At 42.1% G+C, this 27,500-nt stretch overlaps 1 protein-coding gene across 1 annotated transcript in view; it reads right to left on the reverse strand.

Moving 5' to 3' along the window:
- The window catches only part of mob2b (MOB kinase activator 2b), a 75,435-nt gene extending 48,687 nt beyond the window's left edge, over positions 1 to 26,748 (reverse strand). Inside the window, exon 1 of the mRNA XM_079825104.1 lies at positions 26,265 to 26,748. Within this exon, the coding sequence (XP_079681230.1) occupies positions 26,265 to 26,281 (17 nt within the window). The 5' untranslated portion in view covers positions 26,282 to 26,748. The remainder of the gene's footprint in view (positions 1 to 26,264) is intronic.
- Between the last annotated feature and the right edge of the window lie 752 nt (positions 26,749 to 27,500).

The following is a 27,500-nucleotide window of genomic DNA, read 5'->3' on the forward strand; positions in this document are numbered from 1 at the left end:
CACAACCCACCCAGGACACCCTCGCAACCACACACACAACCCAGCCAGGACACCCTCGCAACCACACACAACCCAGCCAGGACACCCTCGCAACCACACACAACCCACCCAGAACACCCTCGCAACCACACACAACCCAGCCAGGACACCCTCGCAACCACACACAACCCACCCAGGACACCCTCGCAACCACACACACAACCCAGCCAGGACACCCTCGCAACCACACACAACCCAGCCAGGACACCCTCGCAACCACACACAACCCAGCCAGGACACCCTCGCAACCACACACAACCCACCCAGGACACCCTCGCAACCACACACAACCCAGCCAGGACACCCTCGCAACCACACACAACCCACCCAGGACACCCTCGCAACCACACACAACCCACCCAGGACACCCTCGCAACCACACACAACCCACCCAGGACACCCTCGCAACCACACACAACCCACCCAGGACACCCTCGCAACCACACACAACTCAGCCAGGACACCCTCGCAACCACACACAACCCAGCCAGGACACCCTCGCAACCACACACAACCCAGCCAGGACACCCTCGCAACCACACACACAACCCACCCAGGACACCCTCGCAACCACACACAACCCAGCCAGGACACCCTCGCAACCACACACAACCCACCCAGGACACACTCGCAACCACACACACAACCCACCCAGGACACCCTCGCAACCACACACAACCCACCCAGGACACCCTCGCAACCACACACAACCCACCCAGGACACCCTCGCAACCACACACAACCCACCCAGGACACCCTCGCAACCACACACAACCCACCCAGGACACCCTCGCAACCACACACAACCCACCCAGGACACCCTCGCAACCACACACAACCCACCCAGGACACCCTCGCAACCACACACAACCCACCCAGGACACCCTCGCAACCACACAAAACCCAGCCAGGACACCCTCGCAACCACACACAACCCAGCCAGAACACCCTCGCAACCACACACAACCCAGCCAGAACACCCTCGCAACCACACACAACCCACCCAGGACACCCTCGCAACCACACACAACCCAGCCAGAACACCCTCGCAACCACACACAACCCACCCAGGACACCCTCGCAACCACACACAACCCAGCCAGGACACCCTCGCAACCACACACAACCCACCCAGGACACCCTCGCAACCACACACAACCCACCCAGGACACCCTCGCAACCACACACAACCCACCCAGGACACCCTCGCAACCACACACAACCCACCCAGGACACCCTCGCAACCACACACAACCCACCCAGGACACACTCGCAACCACACACAACCCACCCAGGACACCCTCGCAACCACACACAACCCACCCAGGACACCCTCGCAACCACACACAACCCAGGACACCCTCGCAACCACACACAACCCACCCAGGACACCCTCGCAACCACACACAACCCACCCAGGACACCCTCGCAACCACACACAACCCACCCAGGACACCCTCGCAACCACACACAACCCAGCCAGGACACCCTCGCAACCACACACAACCCAGCCAGGACACACTCGCAACCACACACAACCCACCCAGGACACCCTCGCAACCACACGCAACCACACACAACCCACCCAGGACACCCTCGCAACCACACACAACCCACCCAGGACACCCTCGCAACCACACACAACCCACCCAGGACACCCTCGCAACCACACACAACCCAGCCAGGACACACTCGCAACCACACACAACCCACCCAGGACACCCTCGCAACCACACACAACCCACCCAGGACACCCTCGCAACCACACACAACCCACCCAGGACACCCTCGCAACCACACACAACCCACCCAGGACACCCTCGCAACCACACACAACCCACCCAGGACACCCTCGCAACCACACACAACCCAGCCAGGACACCCTCGCAACCACACACAACCCACCCAGGACACCCTCGCAACCACACACAACCCAGCCAGGACACCCTCGCAACCACACACAACCCAGCCAGGACACACTCGCAACCACACACAACCCACCCAGGACACCCTCGCAACCACACACAACCCACCCAGGACACCCTCGCAACCACACACAACCCACCCAGGACACCCTCGCAACCACACACAACCCACCCAGGACACCCTCGCAACCACACACAACCCACCCAGGACACCCTCGCAACCACACACAACCCACCCAGGACACCCTCGCAACCACACACAACCCACCCAGGACACCCTCGCAACCACACACAACCCACCCAGGACACCCTCGCAACCACACACAACCCACCCAGGACACCCTCGCAACCACACACAACCCAGCCAGGACACCCTCGCAACCCATGCATGCAAAACTGCAAATGCATCAAATCCATATGTCAATAAATGCATGCATAAAACACATTATTAAATGCATCAGTAAATGCATTAATGTGTTATGGATGCATATATTGATGCATTTATTAACGTGTTTATTTTCATGTTTATTGTGTAAAATGGTCATGTCAATCTAAAGTTTATTTATTTATGCATTTACGCATGCATCTATTTATGCATTAAGAAATGCATCAATGCATGCGTAAACGCATTAATGCATCAATATATGCATGCGTAAAAATTATTAAATGCATCAAAAAATGCATGCATAAACATGTTAATAAATGCATCAATGCATAAACACAACGTCAATAAATGCATGCATAAACGAGTCAATCTCTTTCTAAAAAAGTTTATTTATTTATGCATGTATTTATTGATGCATTTACGCATGCATCTAATGAAGCATTAAGAAATGCATCAATGCATGCATAAACACGCCAATAAATGCATCAGTAAAATGCATCAGTAAATAAACGCATTAATGCATCAATATATGCATGCGTAAACGCATTAAGAAATGCATCAATGCATATGTAAATGCATATATAAATAAATCATTAGATTGACATGCCCATTTTCACCCAATCATTCAAACTAGGACTCTAGTGTCTTTAAGATTATAGAGAGCTGTGTTATAATTAGCTCCGCTCCATCCACTGTTCAGACCAATCACTGTGGTCGTATGCTAATGTCCTCAAGGTTGTGATGTCACAGAATGACAGTTTCTGAGTGACCCATTTTAGCAGATTCGTTTCAATATGGTCTGGGGCGACTGGGAAGAGTGATGTTATAATGGAACAATCATAAAACAAATCTCAGTACATTAAACTCTTTCAACTCAAAAAAGACCAAAAATGCCATGATATGTGAAATCACTAAAAGCACACAAGGCATGGAGAGGTGGCTGTATTTCCAGCATCGCAGTGCTGAGGACGGATCTGTCCACTAATCCTTCAGGAAGAGGGTTATGAGGAGCTGGAGACTGAGGAGAGACGAGAGGAGCTGCGTCTCCACATGAGCATCAGCAGAGGCAGTGCTGGATTACACAGCATTAACTCAAGTGTATCCCATCCACAGCTGGCTAACGCTTGCATAACGCTCAGATGAGGATGAGGATGAGGATGGGGATGGGGATGAGGATGAGGATGGGGATGATGAGGAGGATGAGGATGGGGATGGGGATGAGGATGAGGATGGGGATGATGAGGAGGATGAGGATGAGGATGAGGATGAGGATGAGGATGATGAGGATGAGGATGAGGATGATGATGAGGAGGATGAGGATGAGGATGAGGATGAGGATGAGGATGAGGATGAGGATGATGAGGAGGATGAGGATGAGGATGAGGATGATGAGGAGGATGAGGATGAGGATGAGGATGGGGATGATGAGGAGGATGAGGATGAGGATGAGGATGAGGATGAGGATGATGAGGATGAGGATGGGGATGATGAGGAGGATGAGGATGAGGATGAGGATGAGGATGATGAGGATGAGGATGAGGATGAGGATGAGGATGCTCCAGGGGCCTTCGGTCAACATGCTCATCAAGAGCAGATGTGTGCAAGTTCAGAAGAGCCAGGAACCCAAGGGCAGGTATGGCATGTGTAACTCTATTATTCAGAGGCAACTAAAGAGACGGCGACTAAAGACAGGGCATTTCAATCTACATAAAGGAAAAACACAGCCAACATGCGAGCACCTGCTGAGAAATCAGAACTCCCAGACTCATTTCTGCATTAAAGGATGAGTTCACTTCAACATGTCCTGATCATTTCCTCACCCCCAGCTCATCCTAGGTGTTCATGTCTTTCTTTCTTCAGTCGAAAACAAATTAAGTTTGAGGAAAACATTCCAGGATTTTTCTCCACATGATGGACTTCAATGGGAACCAACGGTTGAAGGTAGGGATGCACGCTATTGGCCGATTTTTTTCAACTCATTTTGGCCGATATCGATCCTGATATACGTTTATTTTTTCCCTTTGTTTGGAAACCACCATTTTGAGCAAAAAAAATCTTTTTTTTCATTCTGGTTTCACGCCCAACGATCTACAACAAAGTCAAGTGAGTTTTAAATTCAAATAAATTCAAATTCATATTCAAAAGCTTTTTTGTTTATCCCCACCTGAGCATTTCCAGTCCCTTCCACTGAAGGTCAATTACACTTCCACACTTCGAAACGTTCACCAAGACATCATAAAAGTAACCCATATTAATCAAACGGTTTAATCCAAATCTCCAGAAAAGATATGATCGCTTTATATGAACATGATCAGCGCTTGTACGTAGAACACATCAAATATGGTCAACAGAAGCTCAAATGTGATTGGTTGAGGCACAAGAACAAACCTTTTGAGCTGTTTACCATATATAATGAGCTCTACATTAAGATAAATAAAAGACTGGGTGTGAGTATTCATATTTAAAGACAATTTTCATTTTTGTGTGAAGCTTACAACAACCATCAAAGCTCAAAATGTTCAAATCTTTAGACAAATATATATTAGCTTCTGAAAACAGCTGCTGAATGAGCTAATGGTTCCACATTGTTAATATTTTAGACCTCAAAAACACTTTTGTTCCTTTACATGAAAGAGTTAAGTCTCATCTGAGACCTAAATAATAGATTTCCACTGATGTCAGGTTTCTATCTTTAGTAAGCAAATTAAATCGCTACGCCAGATTTATGAAAATTAAAACAAACTGAAGGAGGCATGACAAACACCAGCTTTCTGTCCTAACAAAAACTTTGTATATGCATTTAAATGTTGGAATCGAAACCAAAAACTCACGCAAAACAGATCAGGGCTGGTTAAAGAAGTGCTAGGAAAAAAGCCCTGAGAAAGGTCTGATCCCTGAACAGCTCAGAAGTGCTTTTACAGGAGATTATTCTGGTCAATCTTATCCGTTCTGACTGTGAGAAGGCTACTACAGGTCAACAACATGCACAACCTTCTCTGGCCTTTACACACTGCAGCGCTAATCTTACTGTACACGGAGTGTGTGTGTGTGTGTGTGTGTGTGTGTGTGTGAGAAACACATCCATCCAGTCCAACTAAAGTTAAATGGATGGATGTCACTGACCCAGAGAGAGCAGTGGTCATGTAGGTATGAATTATTCTGTGTTAAAATAATTCAAATTAATCCCAGAAGTATGGGGAAGTCTTTATGAGTGAGTCACTGAATCATTCACTCAAGAGATTCGTTCAAAAACACTGATTCATTCAGTAATGACACAAGTGAAGTCTTTATGGGTGATTCATTGAATAATTCATTCAAGAGATTTGTTCAAAAACGCTGATTCATTCAGTGATGAAACAAGTGAATTCAATATGAGTGAGTCATTGAATCATTCATTCAAGAGATTCATTAAAAAACACTGATTCATCCAGTAATGAAACAAGTGAAGTCTTTATGAGTGAGTCATTGAATCATTCATTCAAGAGATTCATTCAGAAACACTGATTCATCCAGTAATGAAACAAGTGAAGCCTTTATGAGGGAGTCATTGAATCATTCATTCAAGAGATTCATTCAAAAACACTGATTCATTCAGTGATGAAACAAGTGAAGCCTTTATGAGGGAGTCATTGAATCATTCATTCAAGAGATTCATTCAAAAACACTGATTCATCCTGTAATGAAACAAGTGAAGTCTTTATGAGTGAGTCATTGAATCATTCATTCAAAAGATTTGTTCAAAAACGCTGATTCATTCAGTAATGAAACAAGTGGGATAATTGTTCCAAATTTTGGGAGAATTGTGATCTGTTTGAAATGTGTGATTCTCCGTTTCTCCAGAATCGTGCAGCTCTTTGTAGGTTCACGACCTGTCGGTTCCCAGATTGAACATCCCAAACGTTATGAAGAATATTTCAGAACCGGAGCTACAGCACTTCAAAAACTTCAGCGGTGTAGATTCAGATCAAACATGTTCACGCGGATCTGTGAGGTGTAGGGAAGCCTGCAGGACGTCTGATAAAACCCAACATGATCCAACTAAAGCCTGATCCTGCTCCACACAAGGAGAAGACCAGCTTCAAGAGGAATCCCTCTCTCTCTCACACACACTTCATTTGCATGTTCTTCACTGCATTTAAGTATGCAAACCCTAAAGAGGTGATGTAAGCCGTTTCGCAAACGAAGGGCGAGAAAAGTGAAAGTAATAGATGGAGGAAGAGGAAAAGATAAAAGGAAGAAAGCAACACCATTGCACATGCTGTGTTTGAGGAAGCAATGTAGGTCATCAGAAAGAGAAGGAACTGAGAAACACGTGAGAGGAAGGAGGAGTGTGTGTGTGTGTGTGTGTGTGTGGACCTGTCTGTCACCACACTTCATTTCCTATGTTAGGTTTGATTGCAGTTTTCTAAACTCGCCATAGAGTTTGCTTTTAAAGATAGACTGGAGCAGGTGGGTAAATCCAACAGGACAAACATATGGGGAGAAATAAAATGATCCGGAGTTGTTACCCAGCTAAGATTCACACAGTTAACAATACGACAGTTTGGAGCCAAAACTTCAATGTATAAAGAGACAAGAGATGTGGAAGCTGGTCTCCACCAAGATACTTGTGAGATAAAAATGTCCATTTCGAATTTTTCCCTCAGAATTTCGTGATATAGGCACAATTGCAATCCCCGTCAGAATTGGACTTTATCACAGGGCTGGGCGATAAAACGATAAGCATCGCGATAGACACGCAATCGATATCAATTAAAAACGCATTCGGTAAAACGTTCGATCATTTTTTTTCTTCGTCGGAAGAAACTAGATGTTGCGAAGCAAGTTTGGTTACATGAACAAAGGCACTCGCTCTCTGGTAACCAAGCAACGGAGGGAGTGACGGGCTAACAGCCAATCAGGTAACAGTATCAGTTTGGTTCCGCCATATCGTTTTCTCGTGTCGGATTCATTCTTCAGTAACAGAACCGAGTGATAAGTGGAAAATGAGTGTGGAATAGTCGATAAAACAGGGAAACAAGTCAGCTCGCCGGTACGGCAGTTTTTAGGATTGTATAAGTCTGACTGTAGTCTGACCAATGTCGTCTGCAAGACTGGTAATACCACACACTTGTTTTCCACCTTAAGCCTTGTTTATGTTTTCGCGAGTCTTTTGCAGAACCGATCCGATATTTACAATTCTGAGTATCGGCCGATACGGATACCAATGCGGTTTTGTTTAAATCTATGTAGAATTTCTATACCTCAGTGTGTTGAACTGATAATCACTCTTTTGTGAGTGTAACACAATCTACTAAATAACTTCATTATAAAGAAAAACAACAAATTATACAAATAAATCACAATCTATGACAAAAATACTACTGTAAACTAGATGGTGGATAAACTAGATTAGTGAATAAAAAGCACAAAATGTTACTCTAGAAAAATCACAAGTGCACAATAATTGTATAAATTCTAAACATTCAGGGTGTGTGTGTGTGTGTGTGTGTGTGTGTGTGTGTGTGTGTGTGTGTGTGTGTGTGTGTGTGTGTGTGTGTGTGTGTGTGTGTGTGTGGCATGTTTTTGTGAAATATCAGGACACAAATGTGTATAATGACATGGGTATTACAAAAAGAGGGTGAAATATGAGGACGTTCCCCATGTCCTCACTTTTCAAAATGCTTATAAATCACAGAATGAGGTTTTTTCACAGAAAGTGAACTGCACAGTCTCCTGTGAGGGGTAGGTTTAGGGGCAGTGTGTGTGTGTGTGTGTGTGTGTGTGTGTGTGTGTGTGTGTGTGTGTGTGTGTGTGTGTGTGTGTGTGTGTGTGTGTGTGTGTGTGTGTGTGTGTGTGTGTGTGTGTGTGTGTGTGTGTGTGTGTGTGTGTGTGTGTGTGTGTGTGTGTGTGTGTGTGATGGGTAGGTTTAGGGTCAGTGTAAGGGGATAGAAAATACGGTTTGTACAGTATAAAAACCATTACGCCTATGGAATGTCCTCACATTTCACAAAAACAAACGTGTGTGTGTGTCAGAGTGTCCCTCGATTAGCTGACATGAGACGCAGCCACACAGACAGGACATTGACACACACACACACACACACACACACACACACAGAGACAGGACATTGACATGCACACACACACACACAGAGACAGGACATTGACACACACACACACACACGACATTGACACACACACACACACGACATTGACACAGACACACACACACACACACACACACACAGAGACAGGACATTGACATACAGCGCGTTCTCGTGTCTTGTCGCGCTTAGAAGCATTGACATGTATAAGAGCGTGATCATATAATGTAACGCTCAGCAAAAATGGATATAAAAACAGACGCTGGAAATTATCGCGGAAATGTATTTATTTATATAAATTATTTATATTAGTGCTGTCAAACGATTAAAATATTTAATCGCGATTAATCGCATTAATGCCATAGTTAACTCACAATTAATCACAATTAATCGCACATTTTTATTTATTCTAAATGTCCCTTGATTTCTTTTTGTCCCATTATTTTTTCTTATTTTAATGCTCTTATCAACATAGAAAAGTGGATCGGCTTGCTTTGTTCAAATGTTTGTTTTATTGAAAACAACATTGGCATACTTTAGTGTTCGATTTCACACCAACATTCTCACTTGAAGCAGTCATTCACACTTGGAGCAAATAATCGCTCACACAATGTAACACTGTCCATCAATAAAAGGGTGAAAAAAAATACTTTGTTGCACAAACAGCCCCTTCAACAGCCCTTTCTAAGGGATCAAAACGGGGTGATACAAAATAAAATTACTAAGTGCACATGCAAGGTAAACTAGGACTCCGCCTATAGTGCAGTTAAACCAGGGGTCGCCAACTAGCGGACTCCGGACCGCGAAGCCTTTTGACGTAGGCTAATGAAACAGTTAACGTTGCAATGCTCACTGTTACGTTCAGACCCAGACGCGCGGTCAAGCATGCAGGTGCGTTCACACCGGACGCGAATGACGCGACATGCACGCCGCTTAATCCGCGCCGCAGAATGTCTATTTGCGTCTTTGCATTGACTTAAATCACTCGCGCAAAACGCTTCATTCGCGTCCGGTGTGAATGCACCATCAGAGCAGAAAGCAGCGCTCAAGACAAGCACTTTTAGTTGAAGACCCCTGAGTTAAACCATGGCATAATACGTTTCTCATTTCGGCGTCTCACGCTTGCCATCCACGTCTACTCTTTTAATGGCCCAAACAAGTGTGGGCAGCCGCAGCGTGCCTGATGTTTTGTTTCCGGTCTAGCTACATCCGGAGTGGTGTTGTAGTTTTTCTAACGTTACTAGTTGCTGCAACAGCATGTGAAAAAACTACAAAGTTTGTTAGACCAAAAAGAACGTTAATCTCGCGATAAAAAAATTGACGCCGTTAAAATAGGTTTGCGTTAACGTCGTTAATAACGCGTTTAACTGACAGCACTAATTTATATACATTTTTTTTATTGTGCGATTAATTAATTTATTGACTATCGCGACAGGCCTACCAGCGCATGATCCAGAAGGCTCGTCCCTCATGGGTGTGTTTTGGGCGTAACAGGCAATAAACCAATCAGAGTCTCATCTCCCTTTCCCTTTAAAAGCCAATTGACCTATCGGTAAGCCCCGCCCCCCTCGGTTACTGTCGCTAACTCGGAGATGCTAACTGTCTTACAATGATGCTGTCAATGTGACAACATTATCCCGAGATGTTTTTGGGCACAGAATGTAGCGTATATCCCGTCCGAATGATGGACAAACTTTACTGATGCTTTATGAAGTTTATTACATCGTTTTCACGCCAAAAAAGAATTCCATATTTCCAATATGGCTATAAAATAACAGTAACAAACAGTGACAAACTCAGAGCAGATTCACTCTGAAACATACATTTAATTGATTAAATCGCAGCCTTTGCATTTCCATAACTGCACGAAGCCATCCGGTGATTTGGGTTAGATTGTGATTAATGGTGCAGGCCTAACGCCGCCTCAGACCAAGTGTGACGGCAGCCTAATTGAAACGCATGAGGCCTGATCTAAAGATAGCAGCTTCCTGTCTAAAAGGACAACAACCAGCTCTTGGCGTGCAGTGTGTGATTTTGAGAAGAATAATGTGAGCGTCTCCGACATCCTCCTTTAAACATCCCTGACGTCACGCAGACCTGGGAAGCAGGAGATGCAGGAACAGAGAGAGGAGGGATGTGAGACGCACCAGCTCACATGACAGAGATGAGACTACTAGAATAAACTACTATAACAGCAGGGATGCAGGATATATCAGCCACCAGAGCCGTATACACCGATATAGGTTCAGTTCAAAATGTATACATTTGGCAGATTTATAAAAGCAGACAGATAATGCATTATCCCAGACATTTCAGAAGCGTATTGTTCACCATGATGGTTTTGAATAGCTCGAAATATGAATTGAGATTTAGATTTATTGGCCAATATATCGGTTATCTGCTTTTATCGGTATATCGGTTTCACCTCGGTCACCTTGACTTTGGCTTGATCAGTTGGAGACACTAAATATTCAACTATATTACTGATCAGCTCATTTCAATTATCATAATTAAGAGACAAAATGTTGAGAATATGATATTAAATGTCCTCATTATTAGATAAGTCAAAAATATGATTTTAAAAGTCATAAGAGATAAAAAGCCAAAAATGCAACATACGAAGTCATAAATATAAGATAGAATGTTGCAAATATGATTTTATAAGTCCTCATTATTAGATAAAAAGTCAAAAATATGATATTAAGTCATAATAGTGAGATAAAAAGCCAAAAATGCAACATGCCAAGTCATAAATATAAGATAGAATGTTGCAAATATGATTTTGTAAGTCCTCATTATTAGATAAAAAGTCAAAAATATGATATTAAGTCATAATAGTGAGATAAAAAGCCAAAAATGCAACATGCCAAGTCATAAATATAAGATAGAATGTTGCAAATATGATTTTGTAAGTCCTCATTATTAGATAAAAAGTCAAAAATATGATATTAAGTCATAATAGTGAGATAAAAAGCCAAAAATGCAACATGCCAAGTCATAAATATAAGATAGAATGTTGCAAATATGATTTTGTAAGTCCTCATTATTAGATAAAAAGTCAAAAATATGATTTAAGTCATAATAGTGAGATAAAAACCCCAAAATGCAACATGCTAAGTCAATTATAAGATAACATGTTAGGATTTTATAAGTCCTCATGAGATAAAAAGCCAAAAATGCAACATGCCAAGTCATTAATATAAGATAGAATGTTGCAAATATGATTTTATAAAGTCCTCATTATTAGATAAAAAGTCTAAAATATGATTTTAAAAGTAATAATAGTGAGATAAAAAGCCAAAAATGCAACATGCTAAGTCATAATTATAAGAGAAACTGTTGAAAATATGATTTGAGAAGTCCTCATTATTAGATAAAAAGTCAAAAATATGATTTTAAAAGTCATGAGATAAAAAGCCAAAAATGCAACATACGAAGTCATAAATATAAGATAGAATGTTGCAAATATGATTTTATAAGTCCTCATTATTAGATAAAAAGTCAAAAATATGATATTAAGTCATAATAGTGAGATAAAAAGCCAAAAATGCAACATGCCAAGTCATAAATATAAGATAGAATGTTGCAAATATGATTTTGTAAGTCCTCATTATTAGATAAAAAGTCTAAAATATGATTTTAAAAGTAATAATAGTGAGATAAAAAGCCAAAAATGCAACATGCCAAGTCATAATTATAAGAGAAACTGTTGAAAATATGATTTGAGAAGTCCTCATTATTAGATAAAAAGTCAAAAATATGATTTTAAGTCATAATAGTGAGATAAAAAGCCAAAAATGCAACATGCCAAGTCATTAATATAAGAGAGAATGTTGCAAATATGATTTTATAAGTCCTCATTATTAGATAAAAAGTCTAAAATATGATTTCAAAAGTAATAATAGTGAGATAAAAAGCCAAAAATGCAACATGCTAAGTCATAATTATAAGAGCATGTCATTTTTTTCGACATTTTATAAGTTATTGTGAGATGAACAGTTGAAATTAGGATATTAGAAATTGTGAGAATTCAAAATGTTGTATATAAAGTTAAATTATGACTTAAAAATCAAAATCATCCTAATTATGAGATAAAAAAGCTCAAAATTATATTTAAAAAAAGTCAAAATTATGACCAAAACACACACCAAGACATTTAAGAGATGAAATTATGCTTGTTATTTTTTTTAAATTTACATTTTGAAATCAGTTTTTAAAACGGAGAAAAAAAATAATTTGAGGGGGGAAAAAAATCTCATGTAATTTTTGTTAAACTTAATTGTTTTTAAATTGTAAGCGTTTCATGATTTCAATTAATTAGACCTGCTTTTAGACACAATTACTACACATTTTATTTAGCCATTAAAATGGAGTCCAAAAAAAAAGTAAATGCAAAACCAGGCTCTGGATGTCGCACTGATGCATTTGGTTCTTGAAGTGATAGTTCCCACAAAAACTAAACAGACCAATGTTGAAAGTTGCATTGTGACATCTTTTGGTTTTGTTTGACTGAAAGGACCAGCATGATCATTGTGTAACATGTTTTGTGTTTCTTGAAAGCAACCCATACAGATTTGGAATGACATGAAGGCGAGTTACAATGATTGCAAGATGGATTCACGGTTTCATTTGCATCTCTAGAAACCTACAGCACAACGGCAAAGGCCGAGTTATGAAAGGCATACTAAGCTGTTGGAGATTCAGTCTAAAATCATTCACTCTCTGAAAATATACATGCTAGAAGCCAGAGAGGAAACACACACCTGAAAGAGGCCGTTTGCCTTCACCACAAACTCAGATAAGGCTGTTTTTTTCTTCTATTTTAGAGACGAGGAAGTACATGGTTACATAGATTTTCTACAGCAGAAATAGGAAGTGAAGCCGTATACAGCACGTTATGTTTCTTCACACTGCCAACGTGTACAAACACATTCAGGAGGATACACACAAGGAAAGGGAGCAGTTGTGCAAGTTTACTTTCACTTTCAATTCATGCGATACAGGGCAACTATAAACACTCCACAAAGCCATTACTTAAGGGAGTGCTGATGTAACCTACAACCTGGTTTATCAGCTGGACCATAAAACAGACTCTGATCTGACTCTTAAACCAGTTCATTCACATAACACCCATTGACAACTCAGATCAGCTCAGAGAAACACTTCAAAAGTCAACTTGGTCACAGACATTTTAGGCGATTGCAGAGTACTTCCTGTTCACTTAAATAACTACATGAAAAAAATAAGTTGTTAACTTCATTTATACAAATGTTAAGGGCTTCAATAATGCATGTCAGTCTCAAATGGTGATTTTAGCAACTGGAAATATATGAGTTGAAGGCATGAGTTGGAACATGAATTGGCCTGAATGAGTTGGGAAGAATGAATTGAACCGAATGAATATAAGGCGTGAGTTGGAGCGCTTGAGTTGTGAATTGGGCCGAATAAGTTGGGACGAATGAATTGAACAAAATTAATAGAACAAATTAATTGGACCGAATTAATTAAACGGCACATGAGTTGGAACGGCGCATGAGTTGGAACGGCGCATGAGCTGGAACGGCGCATGAGTTGGAACGGCGCATGAGCTGGAACGGCGCATGAGCTGGAATGGCGCATGAGTTGGAACGGCGCATGAGCTGGAACGGCGCATGAGTTGAAGGCATGAGTTGGAACGCATGAAATGGCCGGAATGAGTTGTGACGAATTAATTTAACAAATTAATGAACAAATGAGTTGGAACACATTAATTCAACGTATGAGTTGGAACGCATGAATTGAACGCATAAATTGAACATATGAGTTGGAACACATTAATTGGGCCGAATGAGTTGGGTCTAATGAATTGAATGGAAAGAATAGAACGAATTAGTTGAAATAAATTATTTGAATGAATGAATTGGAACCAAATCTTTTTTTGTTGCTTTGGTGAGAAATGTCAAATCAATTTTTTACATGGATGTGCTACAACTAGGGATGAAACGGTATGGAAATTTAACATCACGATTATAGTGACCCAAATTATCACGGTTATCAATATTATCACGGTTTTGTTCAAACGAAATGAAAGTGTTCAAAAAGAACAGATGCACTCACTTAAAACATTTCAACAAGTTTTATATTTGAAATTCAACAAACAACAAATAACTAAAGCAGCTCTAAGCACTTTTTTAAGCTAGATTCTGTGGGATTTCCTTCCTTAATGGGCGTCATCAATAGCGACGCATAGCACATAAATAATAATAATTTGTCGTAAATATAATCTCTAATATTATCACTGTAAATATATTCCCAAGCAATATTCTCAGTGTTCTATCAGACATTTAAATCTAGCATATTTTGTGTTAGAGCCCAAACAGTATCCTAGTGAAAATGCATATCCATATTTCCATATGATTTGACAGTTTATTTTATTAAATATCAAAATGTGTGCATCATACCTGACACCTAGATGAACACTTTACAGTCTTTTTATGACTGTCATTCTCTTCAAATGCTATTGAAGTTTGAAACGTGTATAACGTTACCAATGTTGTATGTAACTTTACAGACGGCCCCTAAATTCGCCTGCGTTATGCCAGTCATATCAGATGCGCTGTGGTTCTGCTGTGTTTTTTTTAAACCATTTTCGCTGCTGAAATAGAACAAAAGCAGTCATCCTCTGTGTGATGAGTGAATCTCCTGTGTACAGCTCACGTTTATCTCTGCTTTTAGTGTAGATTTCAGCGTGTGAGAGCGGCGCGCGCTCTGAACAAAACTCCGCTAATCTGAACGCCTTTGATTATGAGATATTGCATTCATAAACTCAATAGAAGCACGTGTAAGTGCTTATAATGCGCAACGCGATTATAACAGATGGCTTTTGAGAAGACTATTATTAGTTCAACAGCCAGAGTGGCTAGTGTGCAGCCGAAATAACGTTACACTCGCAAATGGCGGTTGTTGATGTCAAGCCCTGATTATCCCTTAAATGTCACCCTAGTCTTGTCTGAATTTGTTCGTTCGCTTCACGTTATTATTTGCCAGACGTAGTTTTGGTACTGAGGTCAAAGTCCACTTGCCTTGCGTTCGTAGTTTTGAAGTGTTTTCCCTATTACAGCGACTTTCTTCTGGCATGTTTGCAGACAGGGTGACCATCTTAGATTAAGTTTCCCTCAGGACTTTTGTAAAAGCCAAAATATGACCACGCCTCAGATTTGGTCCTTTTAGAAGGCAGAACAATCCCCCGAGTGCTGTCACTGCTTTCTGCCATTTCTCCTCATTCAGAAAACAGCGGTGCTGCGCCTGACTGACGCTGACTGGACAAGATTTACCACAAGTTTTCACAACCGTGATAATCACACGCGGTTTTAATGATAATAAAATTTTATACGATATTACTAACCGTCACTAAATTTTATCGTGGTTTATCGTGAAACCGGTAATCGTTTCATCCCTAGCTACAACAAATAAACATGTTATCAGTGTAGATGCACTTCGCCATGACCAATAAGGATGCTAAAGTACCAATACGCAAAACTAGTTTGGCTGAAATATCACAAGGCGGATCGTTGCCGAAGAACTTTGGTTTAATTTGTACCCTGAGAACACGACACCCTGAACAGGCTCAGGCCCAGGCCCAGGCTCAGGCTCAGGCTCAGGCTCAGGCTCAGGCTCAGGCTCAGGCTCAGGCTCAGGCTCAGGCTCAGGCTCAGGCTCAGGCTCAGGCTCAGGCTCAGGCTCAGGCTCAGGCTCAGGCTCAGGCTCAGGCTCAGGCTCAGGCTCAGGCTCAGGCTCAGGCTCAGGCTCAGGCTCAGGCTTAGGCTTAGGCTCAGGCTCAGGCTCAGGCTCAGGCTCAGGCCCAATGAAAACCTAAATTTCAGTTTCTGTGTTTTTGGTAAAAATGTGTTTTGGTGCATCACGATCTACTACAGCAAAAGGTAAAGATAAAGCAAACGTGATAGACAACAAAGTATACGTTCACGGCAGGTATAATTAAAGACGCATAGACTCTTAATGTCCATCATGTCCGACTCGCTGCGCCACAGCCTCTTTTTCCTTCTTTGGCAAGCAGAGCTCTTTGTTTTATCCAGCTTGTGGAAGAAACTGTCAACTAATACCCATCACACTTACACAGACTAGCATCAGAGCAGAACAGACAACAGATCTGATCCACATGAACACACACATATGCGGCAGGGGTTTCCTTCAGTCGCTCTGGCTCTCAACTAACATTACCTCCACAAGCCCAATTATTCAAGCCCTGAGAGGTGTGGGACAGGATAAGAGCTCTACCGCTGGCGTTCAGCTGCTGCTGTGCTGGGAATTGAACGCTCCCAAACTGCAGAATATCAAGCCTAGTTTCTATCAGGGTCAACTGGAAGCATGTCTTCTCCATACATACACTATATTGCCAAAAGTTTCGGGACGCCTGCCTTTACATGCACACTTTAATGCTTTAATCCGTAGGGTTTAATATGGAGTCGACCCACCCTTCGCAGCTCTAATAGCACAAGGTTTAGGAGTGTGTTTATGGGGATTCTTCTAGAAGAGCATTTGTGAGGTCAGGCACTGATGTTGGACGAGAACGAGAACAAAAACGGCAAGGGGAGCTGGAAAATTAGCCTATTTTCAAAACTACAGGCGTTCCTTTAACTTTACATTAGTCGTTTTTGCTGTGGCATCACTGCTATCTAAAATATTCCAATCCAAAAATCTTACATATTGTGCCTTTAATTGTTTTGATTTTTTTTTTTTGCATATGCTGAACAATTTTAGTTCTGTGTTGGGTCATCACTACTCAATCCTGAATCACGGACACAACTGATAAGACTCAGATTTGTTTATCTGCATAAACACCGTCATCATTCAAAACGTGGTGTCAATGCCGGAGATCTCAGGATTACTTAACATGTGCTATTCATCCTACACACATTCTTCCTGAGGAGTGCTGAACTGCCCAAACCTGTGTGTGTGTGTCTGTGTGTGTGTCTGTGTGTGTCTGTCTGTGTGTGTGTGTGTGTGTGTGTGTGTGTGTGTGTGTGTGTGTGTGTGTGTGTGTGTGTGTGTGTGTGTGTTCGGAGGAGTCACGCCCTTACATTAGAGACGCCAACAACTGATAGACTGTCAATATCCTGTGCCAGGAGCTCTGAAACAGGCAATTGTTCAGAGAGGAGACGTATCCGGACACGGCAAGCCCACATTATGATCCTGAATATGCCTGCTAAACCAGGAAACATGAACTTTGGAGTTATTTCTGCATTACAGCTGGGAAAGCTGCTGCCATAATGCTATTTGCAAGGTTTTAGAGAACAAAAACAGCAACTTCTGCAGTGTTGAGAAAGGACAGGTTATAGATCTGCATGATAAATGTTGCACATGGTTTTTTTAATATATAATTTAGAGTTAATTTGCTCCATAAAAAAGAGGATTAGTAGCGCTTGACGGTCACCATTTGACGGGTTCCCACTATAAACACAGAACTTTAGAGGAAAACACCCGCTGAAGGTATTCACAGTTGGACGCGTCTCTCGTCGCAGTCTGGAGATCGTGAATGAAAAGCCACAAGACACGCCACACACATTATCGGTCACCCTTCAAATGACGATGCGGGCCGACGCAGGAATGCAAACCTGCCATCGGGTCGCATACCGGATACGCTCGAAAGTACTGCGCTTTCTGATACAATGTGCTCTGCGCTACGAGACGGGGAGCAAACATATCACCTCAGCTTATCAGTAGCCCGGTGAACACACCTAAACCTAAACGCTTGCTTTAGTCGATGCTTCTTGGCTCGGAGGTCATCAAAATGCTAGTATCCGCCACAATTCACTTTTAACAGATGCATTTAAAGCCTCAGACTGGCTGGAAATACTGATCTTGCACCGTCCAATCAAAATCTCTCGAGATCGGGGTGCCCAATCGCGCTCCTGAGGATCTTAATTAGCTGGTTCTAGAGGTGCAAGCATGACCTGCCGATTCCCATTGTCTTTCTAAGGACTCTATAATTGACAGCACATACAAAAACCTACTTTTTTTCAATGCAAAATTGTATTTTCATACAAAAGTACAAGTAAAATAACAAACTAATTGCAAATAACAGCACAAATAAATAAAATAGAATACGGATATTTGGAGCTTTTTCAGCTATCTAACTAGTATTCTGGTAATAAACACTACAGAAATTAAAGTAGACAAATGTAAAATAACACTGGAAAATTAAATGCAGATCAATGCTTACAATTAAAGTTAGAAAAGTCAAGAGCAGAGAGTGATTTTCCCTCTTTTTTAGGTTTATTAGGCTGCTGTCACTTCAAGAGCGAATGCACGGATCCAATATACTGTTACACAACGCTCGTCATCTTTCTGACGGGCATTTTGATATTATTTTGTGTGTATTTGACCATTTAAAAGGGGACACATCATGAAAATCTGACTTTTTTCTTTGTTTAGTGCTATAATCGGGTCCCTGGTGCATCTACTGACCCAGAAAACATGACCAGGACAACCTAGTAATTGTTTTGGGAAGCACGAGCCGCTCAGATTTCTCTACCCTTCTGACGTATTATCATGTGTGTATTTGACAGTTTAAACCCAACTAAAGATGTGAAAGAGAAGTTACTCACGAGACTTTACTCTGACAGCTAGTCTGTGTGTCTGTGTGTTTTCAGATCCATTAGAAGTTTAAACTAATATAGGAAATAATAAACTTGAAATGACAAAGGAAGAACTATGCTATCCGTGAGAGTGATCACGATATAGATAATCAAAACCAAGCAGATGGGGGCGGGGCGGCACGCAGCAGCTCATTTGCATTTAAAGGCACATGCACAAAAGCAGCCTGTTCTTGACTGTAGTCAGAAATGAGTATTTACAACATGGATTTAGAAACGATCTGTGAGGTATTTTAAGCTGAAACTTCAGACAGATTCTGGGGACACCTGAGGCCTGTGCACATCGGGACGATTTCCATGCGCGCTTATCGCCAGCGTTTTTCTGCACGTCTTTGTGTTCACACCCATGCGATTTTCACTGGCGATGCGCAGAGTGACCGTGCCCATTCAGTATTAACTATTTGTAACTATTCAACCGGAGCCAATGAGAGGAGGCGGGTGTGTGTCACTTCACCAGCTGAACAAAACGAACCGCTCGGAATCGGAAACACATGAGATTGATCGGCCGGTTCGGGCCGAGCATGCAGAACAAACGCCCGAATCCGATCCCTGGCTGCTGGTTCAGTTGTGTTGGATCAGGGTTGGAGGTGAACTGACCCCTGCTCTAGAATGAGAATATCACTCCAAATAACAATTCATGCAACCAGCCAATCATAACTATGATATGCACAAACTGGTGCTTCCTTGTCTCAAAAAGCCAAATAATCAAAGTCAAAAGAGACAAACCCTTTGATGTGCGCCACCATAACTTTCTGACTAAATAGGAACTATAGTCTTCCCATATCTTTTGATGTTGAAGAAGCCTTGCGTCATATCAAACTCTATGGTATTGTTCCACAAGCTGGTCAAGTTTAACATTCAAGCAATCTGAAAAAAACGAAACATTATGAAATTAAGAAACATTCATTTGGACCACAGCATCTTATCAATGGTGGTCAATGGAGTTGTAAGAGTGGAAGAATTGCTGAAATCGACTGAAAGCTGTTTTTTTCTGTGTTGTAAGGTCAGCGGTCAGAGGAAGGCACTGATGTCTCGCTGCAGCTGAAGGGTCGGGTTTATCGGTCCAAAAATATGGGTTTAAATTCCTGCCGAAAGTATTGTGCTTGCAGATTAAAAAACTTTTTAAAAACAAAATGAATAAAAATAATGCAGAATTAGGGCTGTGCGATACTGAAGAAAAATGCGATATCCTTGTTAAATAATGTGATATTCAATTTGCGATCCGATATTGCTTTAAGTGTATCAAATCTATTTCTTTCCCCAACTGATAGCTTTCACTTAAAGCATAACCGACTGGGTTTACATGAATACTCGTCAAGACATAACTGTGTGTGTATTTGACTGTTCAAGTGTGTAACAAGACATGAAAAAAAGAACGGCTTGTTTCGGTGTGTGTCAGACAGCAGATAGCGCGAGACTGCAAGGAGCTGTTTTTCGCAAGTTATTGCATTTAATAACTCTTTTTAACGTCAAGCAAGCATAAGTAACAGTCGTGTGCTCAGTCTATTCTCTGCTATATGCGTCGACTTAAAACATACACTTTTCACAATGTTGAGGTAGCCTGTTAAAATCATTCAGATATTGCGTGCCCTAGCGATATACATATTGCGATATGTACATTTGCGATATTTCGATAATTTCGATACATTGCGCAGCCCTAATCAGAATAGCAAACAACATGGTCACGGATCAAAATATAATGAATGCATGAATCAAAAAATTAAAAGTGCATAAAAAAAAAAGCATGATTCAGAACTTTAGCACATTAAAAATTATAATGCACAAATCTTAAACATAGGAGCTGTCAATCTACAACTAGTGAACCAATGGTGATGCTTAAGCCTGCCCTCATTTACATAAAACTCCAACTGCAACATTTGGGGAAAAAAAGCACAGAACGTGAGAAAATGTACATAAAACGAATCACTGTTATGCATCTCAACACGATGAAATATGAGAATATCATCAGTGTGATGTAGCTACTGCTAGTCTCACACAGCCAACAAACACACACACACACACACTAGGGATGTGACGGTGAGGAAATTTTCCCACCGGTTAATTGATGTGTGACAACACCGGTAATACCGGTATCACCGGCGGAGACTTTTAAATCACTAATTCTATCTAACCGAAAGTAACATGCACACGACCGCTCTGAACTGAAAACGCGACAGTGCGCACACACCGTGACTGACCGCTCGTCTGTAAATGCGCGCTCTGTGAGGCCATGGGTGCGTCTCAATCAGTTCAGTAGTCAGGGCACTGATCAAGCATTGATCAGTCTATGATTGAGATGCACGCCATGAATGCACACTGTTAGTTCGTCCGTAAAGCCTCGTTTATACTCGACGCGCCCGCACGAGCGCGAGGGTGCGCGCGGCAAAAATAAATCCGCGCAGCAGCGTAGCGCGGAGGCTCGCACTGCGGAGCCAGGCGAAAGTAAACAATGCGCGCTTTGTGCGGCCGTGCACATTTTACTTTCGGTTTTTAATCAGCGCCAATTCGGCTGCGGGTTGCTTGAATTGTGGGTTCATTAGCCTATTATTTTTAACGAAAAACACAACAACAAAACAAATGACAAACTCCCTTAAATAGGCGCTTTTACGTTTCGCTTTGAAACCAAATCTTCCGCGATCATCTCAGTCAGCTCCTCACTCTTAAATCTGATGAATGACTCCTGCCGAGACTCACGGTCGGATCCTGCTTTATTAAGCAGACACGTTCAGTTTTTATTTGTATTGTCTGTTCTCTAACTGAACTAAATTATTTTATTACTATAAAAAAAATCAAAAAGACGGTGGGCGGTGCCACGGTGGGCAAGTGATGTAACCGGTGTGGAGTCTGGACACCGGTAACACCGGCAACACCGACTATCGTAGCAAGCCTAACACACACACACACAGAATAACATTATAACTCTCAACCATAGGCCGTAAAAATAGTAACTGAAGCCTCTGGAGGTCCAAATATGGCGCTGACATCTTGGGACAGAGTCTGAGCAGTAGAGCAGGAAGTAGAGCCGCGATATCAAAAGCCCGCCCACACTCACAGATGCAGAACAATTCATTGTGTAGGTGTGAATTAAACAGTTATGGAAATGTAGAAATTAAAGCTAAAGCTCCAATCTCCTCCAAAATATCAGTGCCTCAGGGACAACTTCACTCAGCCGTCAATCGCTGTCAATCATGACATCACACTCCACGTTTTTATATCATCAAATAACTCACTAAAACTAACCTTATTTAAAGAACGAACACTTGAAATGAAATCATCGCGATAACAACTGCCTAAAATGACAGAAACAACTTCTGGAAAAAATTATTTGAAGTGTAACTGAATTGTTTAGTTTGTCTCACGTCCATTAGAATACACTGAGGGGCGGGGTTTATGAGCAATACTGGGACCGGCCACCAGGGGGCGATCGAGTTTCTGAGAGGAGTGTTACAGGCTTGCTCTCAACACACTCAAATGCAGTTTAGCTAGTGTGTAGACCGAGTCAAACAGCACTGCGTTTCCTCACAGATTTAACTGGTCAAATAAACGGACCTGTATGAGTAGTAACTCAGCTCTTGTGGGCCGTTCGGTAGAATGAAATGTCCTCATTTCTCTATATCCTATCGCTGATCTGTCTCTTATTAGTGATCGCGCCCTGCTTCATACAATAGTGTGATGTCAAAAACACTCATCCAGAAACATGATTAGATCCATCGGTATGATTCCACGCTCATTCCCTGCGTCAATCTACGCCTTTGTTATTGTTCGGAAGAGGTTAGCGCCGCCAAGTGGCCAAAAAATACAGTGTAGCTTTAATGCTGCGTTCACACCAAACCCGAATAGAGCGTCAAACGCGCCTTTCCATTGACTTGACACAGAAATCACTCGCTCCAGACGCTCTATTCACGTGTGGTGAACGCAACATTAGATTTGTGCGATACTATTGTTATTGTGTTTAAAGTTTATTCATGCTTATTATATTTTGATCCGTGACCACAGTGTTTGCCATTCTGATCATTTTGCATTATTCTATTCAGTTTGTGCAATATATATTTTAAATGTGTTTTTATATTTTTGAAAAATTCACGCTTATTATTTTTTGATCCATGACCGCAATACTTTCGACTGTAATTTAATCCCATAACAAACAAGCATTAAAGCAACATTCTCATTCTATCATCACTGACGAACATCCATAATCGATTGATTGCCTTTTCTAGCAAACATGCTAATGATGACGACCACACGCGTGTGCATCAGACATGCTAATGATGACGAGGACCACACACGTGTGCATCAGACATGCTAATGATGACGAGGACCACACACGTGTGCATCAGACATGCTAATGATGACGAGGACCACACGCGTGTGCATCGGACATGCTAATGATGACGAGGACCACACGCGTGTGCATCGGACATGCTAATGATGACGAGGACCACACGCGTGTGCATCAGACATGCTAATGATGACGAGGACCACACGCGTGTGCATCAGACATGCTAATGATGACGAGGACCACACGCGTGTGCATCAGACATGCTAATGATGACGAGGACCACACGCGTGTGCATCAGACATGCTAATGATGACGAGGACCACACGCGTGTGCATCGGACATGCTAATGATGACGAGGACCACACGCGTGTGCATCGGACATGCTAATGATGACGAGGACCACACGCGTGTGCATCAGACATGCTAATGATGACGACCACACGCGTGTGCATCAGACATGCTAATGATGACGAGGACCACACGCGTGTGCATCAGACATGCTAATGATGACGAGGACCAAACGCGTGTGCATCAGACATGCTAATGATGACGAGGACCACACGCGTGTGCATCAGACATGCTAATGATGACGAGGACCACACGCGTGTGCATCAGACATGCTAATGATGACGAGGACCACACGCGTGTGCATCAGACATGCTAATGATGACGAGGACCACACGCGTGTGCATCAGACATGCTAATGATGACGAGGACCACACGCGTGTGCATCAGACATGCTAATGACGACGACCACACGCGTGTGCATCAGACATGCTAATGATGACGACGACCACACGCGTGTGCATCAGACATGCTAATGATGACGAGGACCACACGCGTGTGCATCAGACATGCTAATGATGATGAGGACCACACGCGTGTGCATCAGACATGCTAATGATGACGACCACACGCGTGTGCATCAGACATGCTAATGATGACGAGGACCACACGCGTGTGCATCAGACATGCTAATGATGACGAGGACCACACGCGTGTGCATCAGACATGCTAATGATGACGAGGACCACACGCGTGTGCATCAGACATGTGATCAGTGCGGTTAGTGTGGATCCTCTACAGTCGGAGCATGTTTTGAAGGCGTGTGGAGTCGCCTCTTCTCCAGGAAGACACACAGAACTCCAGCTCTTGTATTAATAGCAGTCAGGCCGAGTCTGTGTGACGCAAGCCGCTACGCAAATTACACTTGCATCAGGTTTAATAATGTCAGGAACAGCTAGAGTTTAGATCGGTCACAAAACACAAATTTGTCAAGCTGATTTGCACAAACAACTCTGAAAGATCATCCTCTCACACACACACACACACACTCGCCACATTGAGCACTTCAGGGATAAATATAACAAGATCTCGACTTTCTGCTTTTAGCTCTGCAGCTCAGAATACACACTCAAACACTCACAAGCAGCAACTATTACACTTATCACTTATAAAAGCAATAGTCCAACTTTACATTAGGTGTATTTAACTATTATGGGCTGTTAGGCAGGGGTTTTAATTCAAGTACAACATGAAAACATGCACGTACACAATTGTATCAAATTATTAATTTAAATGAGTTACAGACACTTAATATAAAATCTGAAAGCAGTTGTGACAGATGTTATGTAATAACTGGGATGGACACTCGAGTCTAGTATCTAATAATCTATTGAAATACTAATAACCAATAAATATAAACTACTAGTAAATGACAAGTGCAATCGAAAGGGATTCCAGTCACTACTGAATTGCTTACTAGTGATAAAAAATAAGTCTAGTAAAAGTTTGTGTTTATATAATATCTGACCCTGGAGCACAAAACCAGTCATAATCAACAAAATTATACATTTTCATTTCATGCCAAAAATCATCAGGATATTAAGATCATGTTCCATGAAGATATTTAGTAAATGTTCATATCATAAATGTATTATTAATAGTGATATGCATTGCTCAGGTCTTCATTTGGACAACTTTAAAAGGAGATTCTAATTGTTTTGCACCCTCAGATTTCAGATTGTCAAATCATAACAGCCATACACTTTCAGATTATGCATAACTGTTATTTACGCCTCATATGAACCCCTTATGACTGGTTTTGTGGTCCAGGCAGGGACACACATATGTGTGTATAATTATTATGTATATATAAATACACATTAATTCGTGCATAAAAAATGCATAATTTTAAAAAATTATTAAATATATACATGCATGTACGTGTGTGTATTCAAACATTTGCAAACACAAACTTTTATTTTGGATGCGATTAATCACGATTAATCGATTTGACAGCACTAAAAATTAAATAAATAAATATTAATACATTACAACAATGAGTAAAAATACATAATGCAACTTACACTACTTTAAGATTTGTAATGTTAATGTTTCAGTGTTTAAATTGGGTGATAGATGCATTTTAAATTTTAGGATGGGGGTCCCTCACATTTTTGGGATGATGATGATGATGATGTCACATGATCAAACGCGCTTGTACAGTGACAGGATTGCGTCACAGTTACTGTAAATGCTCCATCGCAGCGTCTGCACCTGACACACCTGGAGCTCCCAAAGTTACGAACAAACGCCAGTCACATTAATAGCACATTTGTACATTTGCTCTTTAATAATTTAGCACACAAAAAACTGATTATTTTAGCCGAAGCCCAGTTTTTCCCACGCTCGCTGATTTAGAACGTTCAGAGAACACACAAAGTAACATTTGACACAACGTCTGAAGAATGAATGATACAATGTAACGTTCGAATGCAAACCGGACGTTTCCGAACGTTCAGAGAACATTCCAAAAAAATAACGTTCTCGGAATCTCTGGATCTGGGATTCATCATCATCGGGTCAATTAGGACAATGATCTGAAAACACACTCACCCCATTAACCACTCCATGATGCTCGGCAGGGATAAATCCAGCTAGAGCTGCCGTCCCCCTCGCGTGTTCCTCCGGGTAGCCCGCGCTAACAGTGCCGCTCTCGGCGAGGTCGAATCTCCGGTGTTTTCCGAGCGAAAGTGCGTTAATGACACGCGCATGAGAGGCGGATGAGCTCCGGCGCGCTGATCAAGGACCGCATTGACTTTGACGTTTGGCGAAGGGTGGCAGAAGGATACTTTCTGCCTTCAATGGTCGTGCAAAGCCGCGCTAATCTCTCCGCGTCTGTGCCGGTGCAGGGCGGCTCTCCGGTCACCGAAGCGCCGTGCTTCACCGGAGACGGTCTCGGATCGGGGCACGGGGCTCTTGCTGAGCTTGTAGGGCAACTGGAGTGGCTGTTTTCAAGCTCTGCCATATACAGGAAATCCGGAAGTAAACACAGGTTCGATTGCCGACCCCCTCTCTCCCAGGATGTGGTCTGTTCACCGAGGCATGCTGGGATATGTAGTCTCCCCTTAAGGCTGAGGACTACACGCAGACGTGACGTTGTGCGTTGCGCGCAAGACGCACCTCAGCAGTTTTTTTGGGGGGAAATATGAACTGTGAAATTATTTTATAGGCCAGCTATACTGCAATTAATGCAGATAGTAGCTGTTCTTTAAAATGTCACATAGATCTGGTTAAAGGCACAATATGTAAGATTTTTTGATTGAAATATGCAAAAACCACTAGAACAGTGGTATATATATATATATAGTTGTTGATGTGTGTACATTATCCCAAATGTTTCCAAGAATGTTTAAATCCAGAGAAATAAGCGATTTTAACCAGGACTTACTGCGTGTAACATGTTTTACCGGCTCATATGATCTCGCTCACTGCAGTGTGAACAAGTGTCTCATAGTAGCGCCGAGCCAACGCACAGAGTAATAAAAGCATAAAAAAACGTTCCTCTAACGTTGTGAGAGGATAAAACAGCGCTGCGTTACACACACACACTAGGGCTGTCAACGAATATTCTAAATTCGAATATATATTTGAATAGTTTTTAAAAAACGAATTTCGAAGGTGAAAATTAATATTCGAATAAATAAAAAAATGTGGGGGGGAAAAACGCCCGCGGTAGTAGAGGCGTGGCTGTCTGCTTTGCGAGCGGCCGCTAGCGTGAGCCTCCGCTGACTGCGCGCGCTCCTCCCCAAACGGACGAGGTGTTTATACTTGACGCGCTCGCCGTTGTGC

The sequence above is a fragment of the Gobio gobio genome (assembly GCF_949357685.1).
Source record: "Gobio gobio genome assembly, chromosome: 9".
Classification (NCBI taxonomy): domain Eukaryota; kingdom Metazoa; phylum Chordata; class Actinopteri; order Cypriniformes; family Gobionidae; genus Gobio; species Gobio gobio.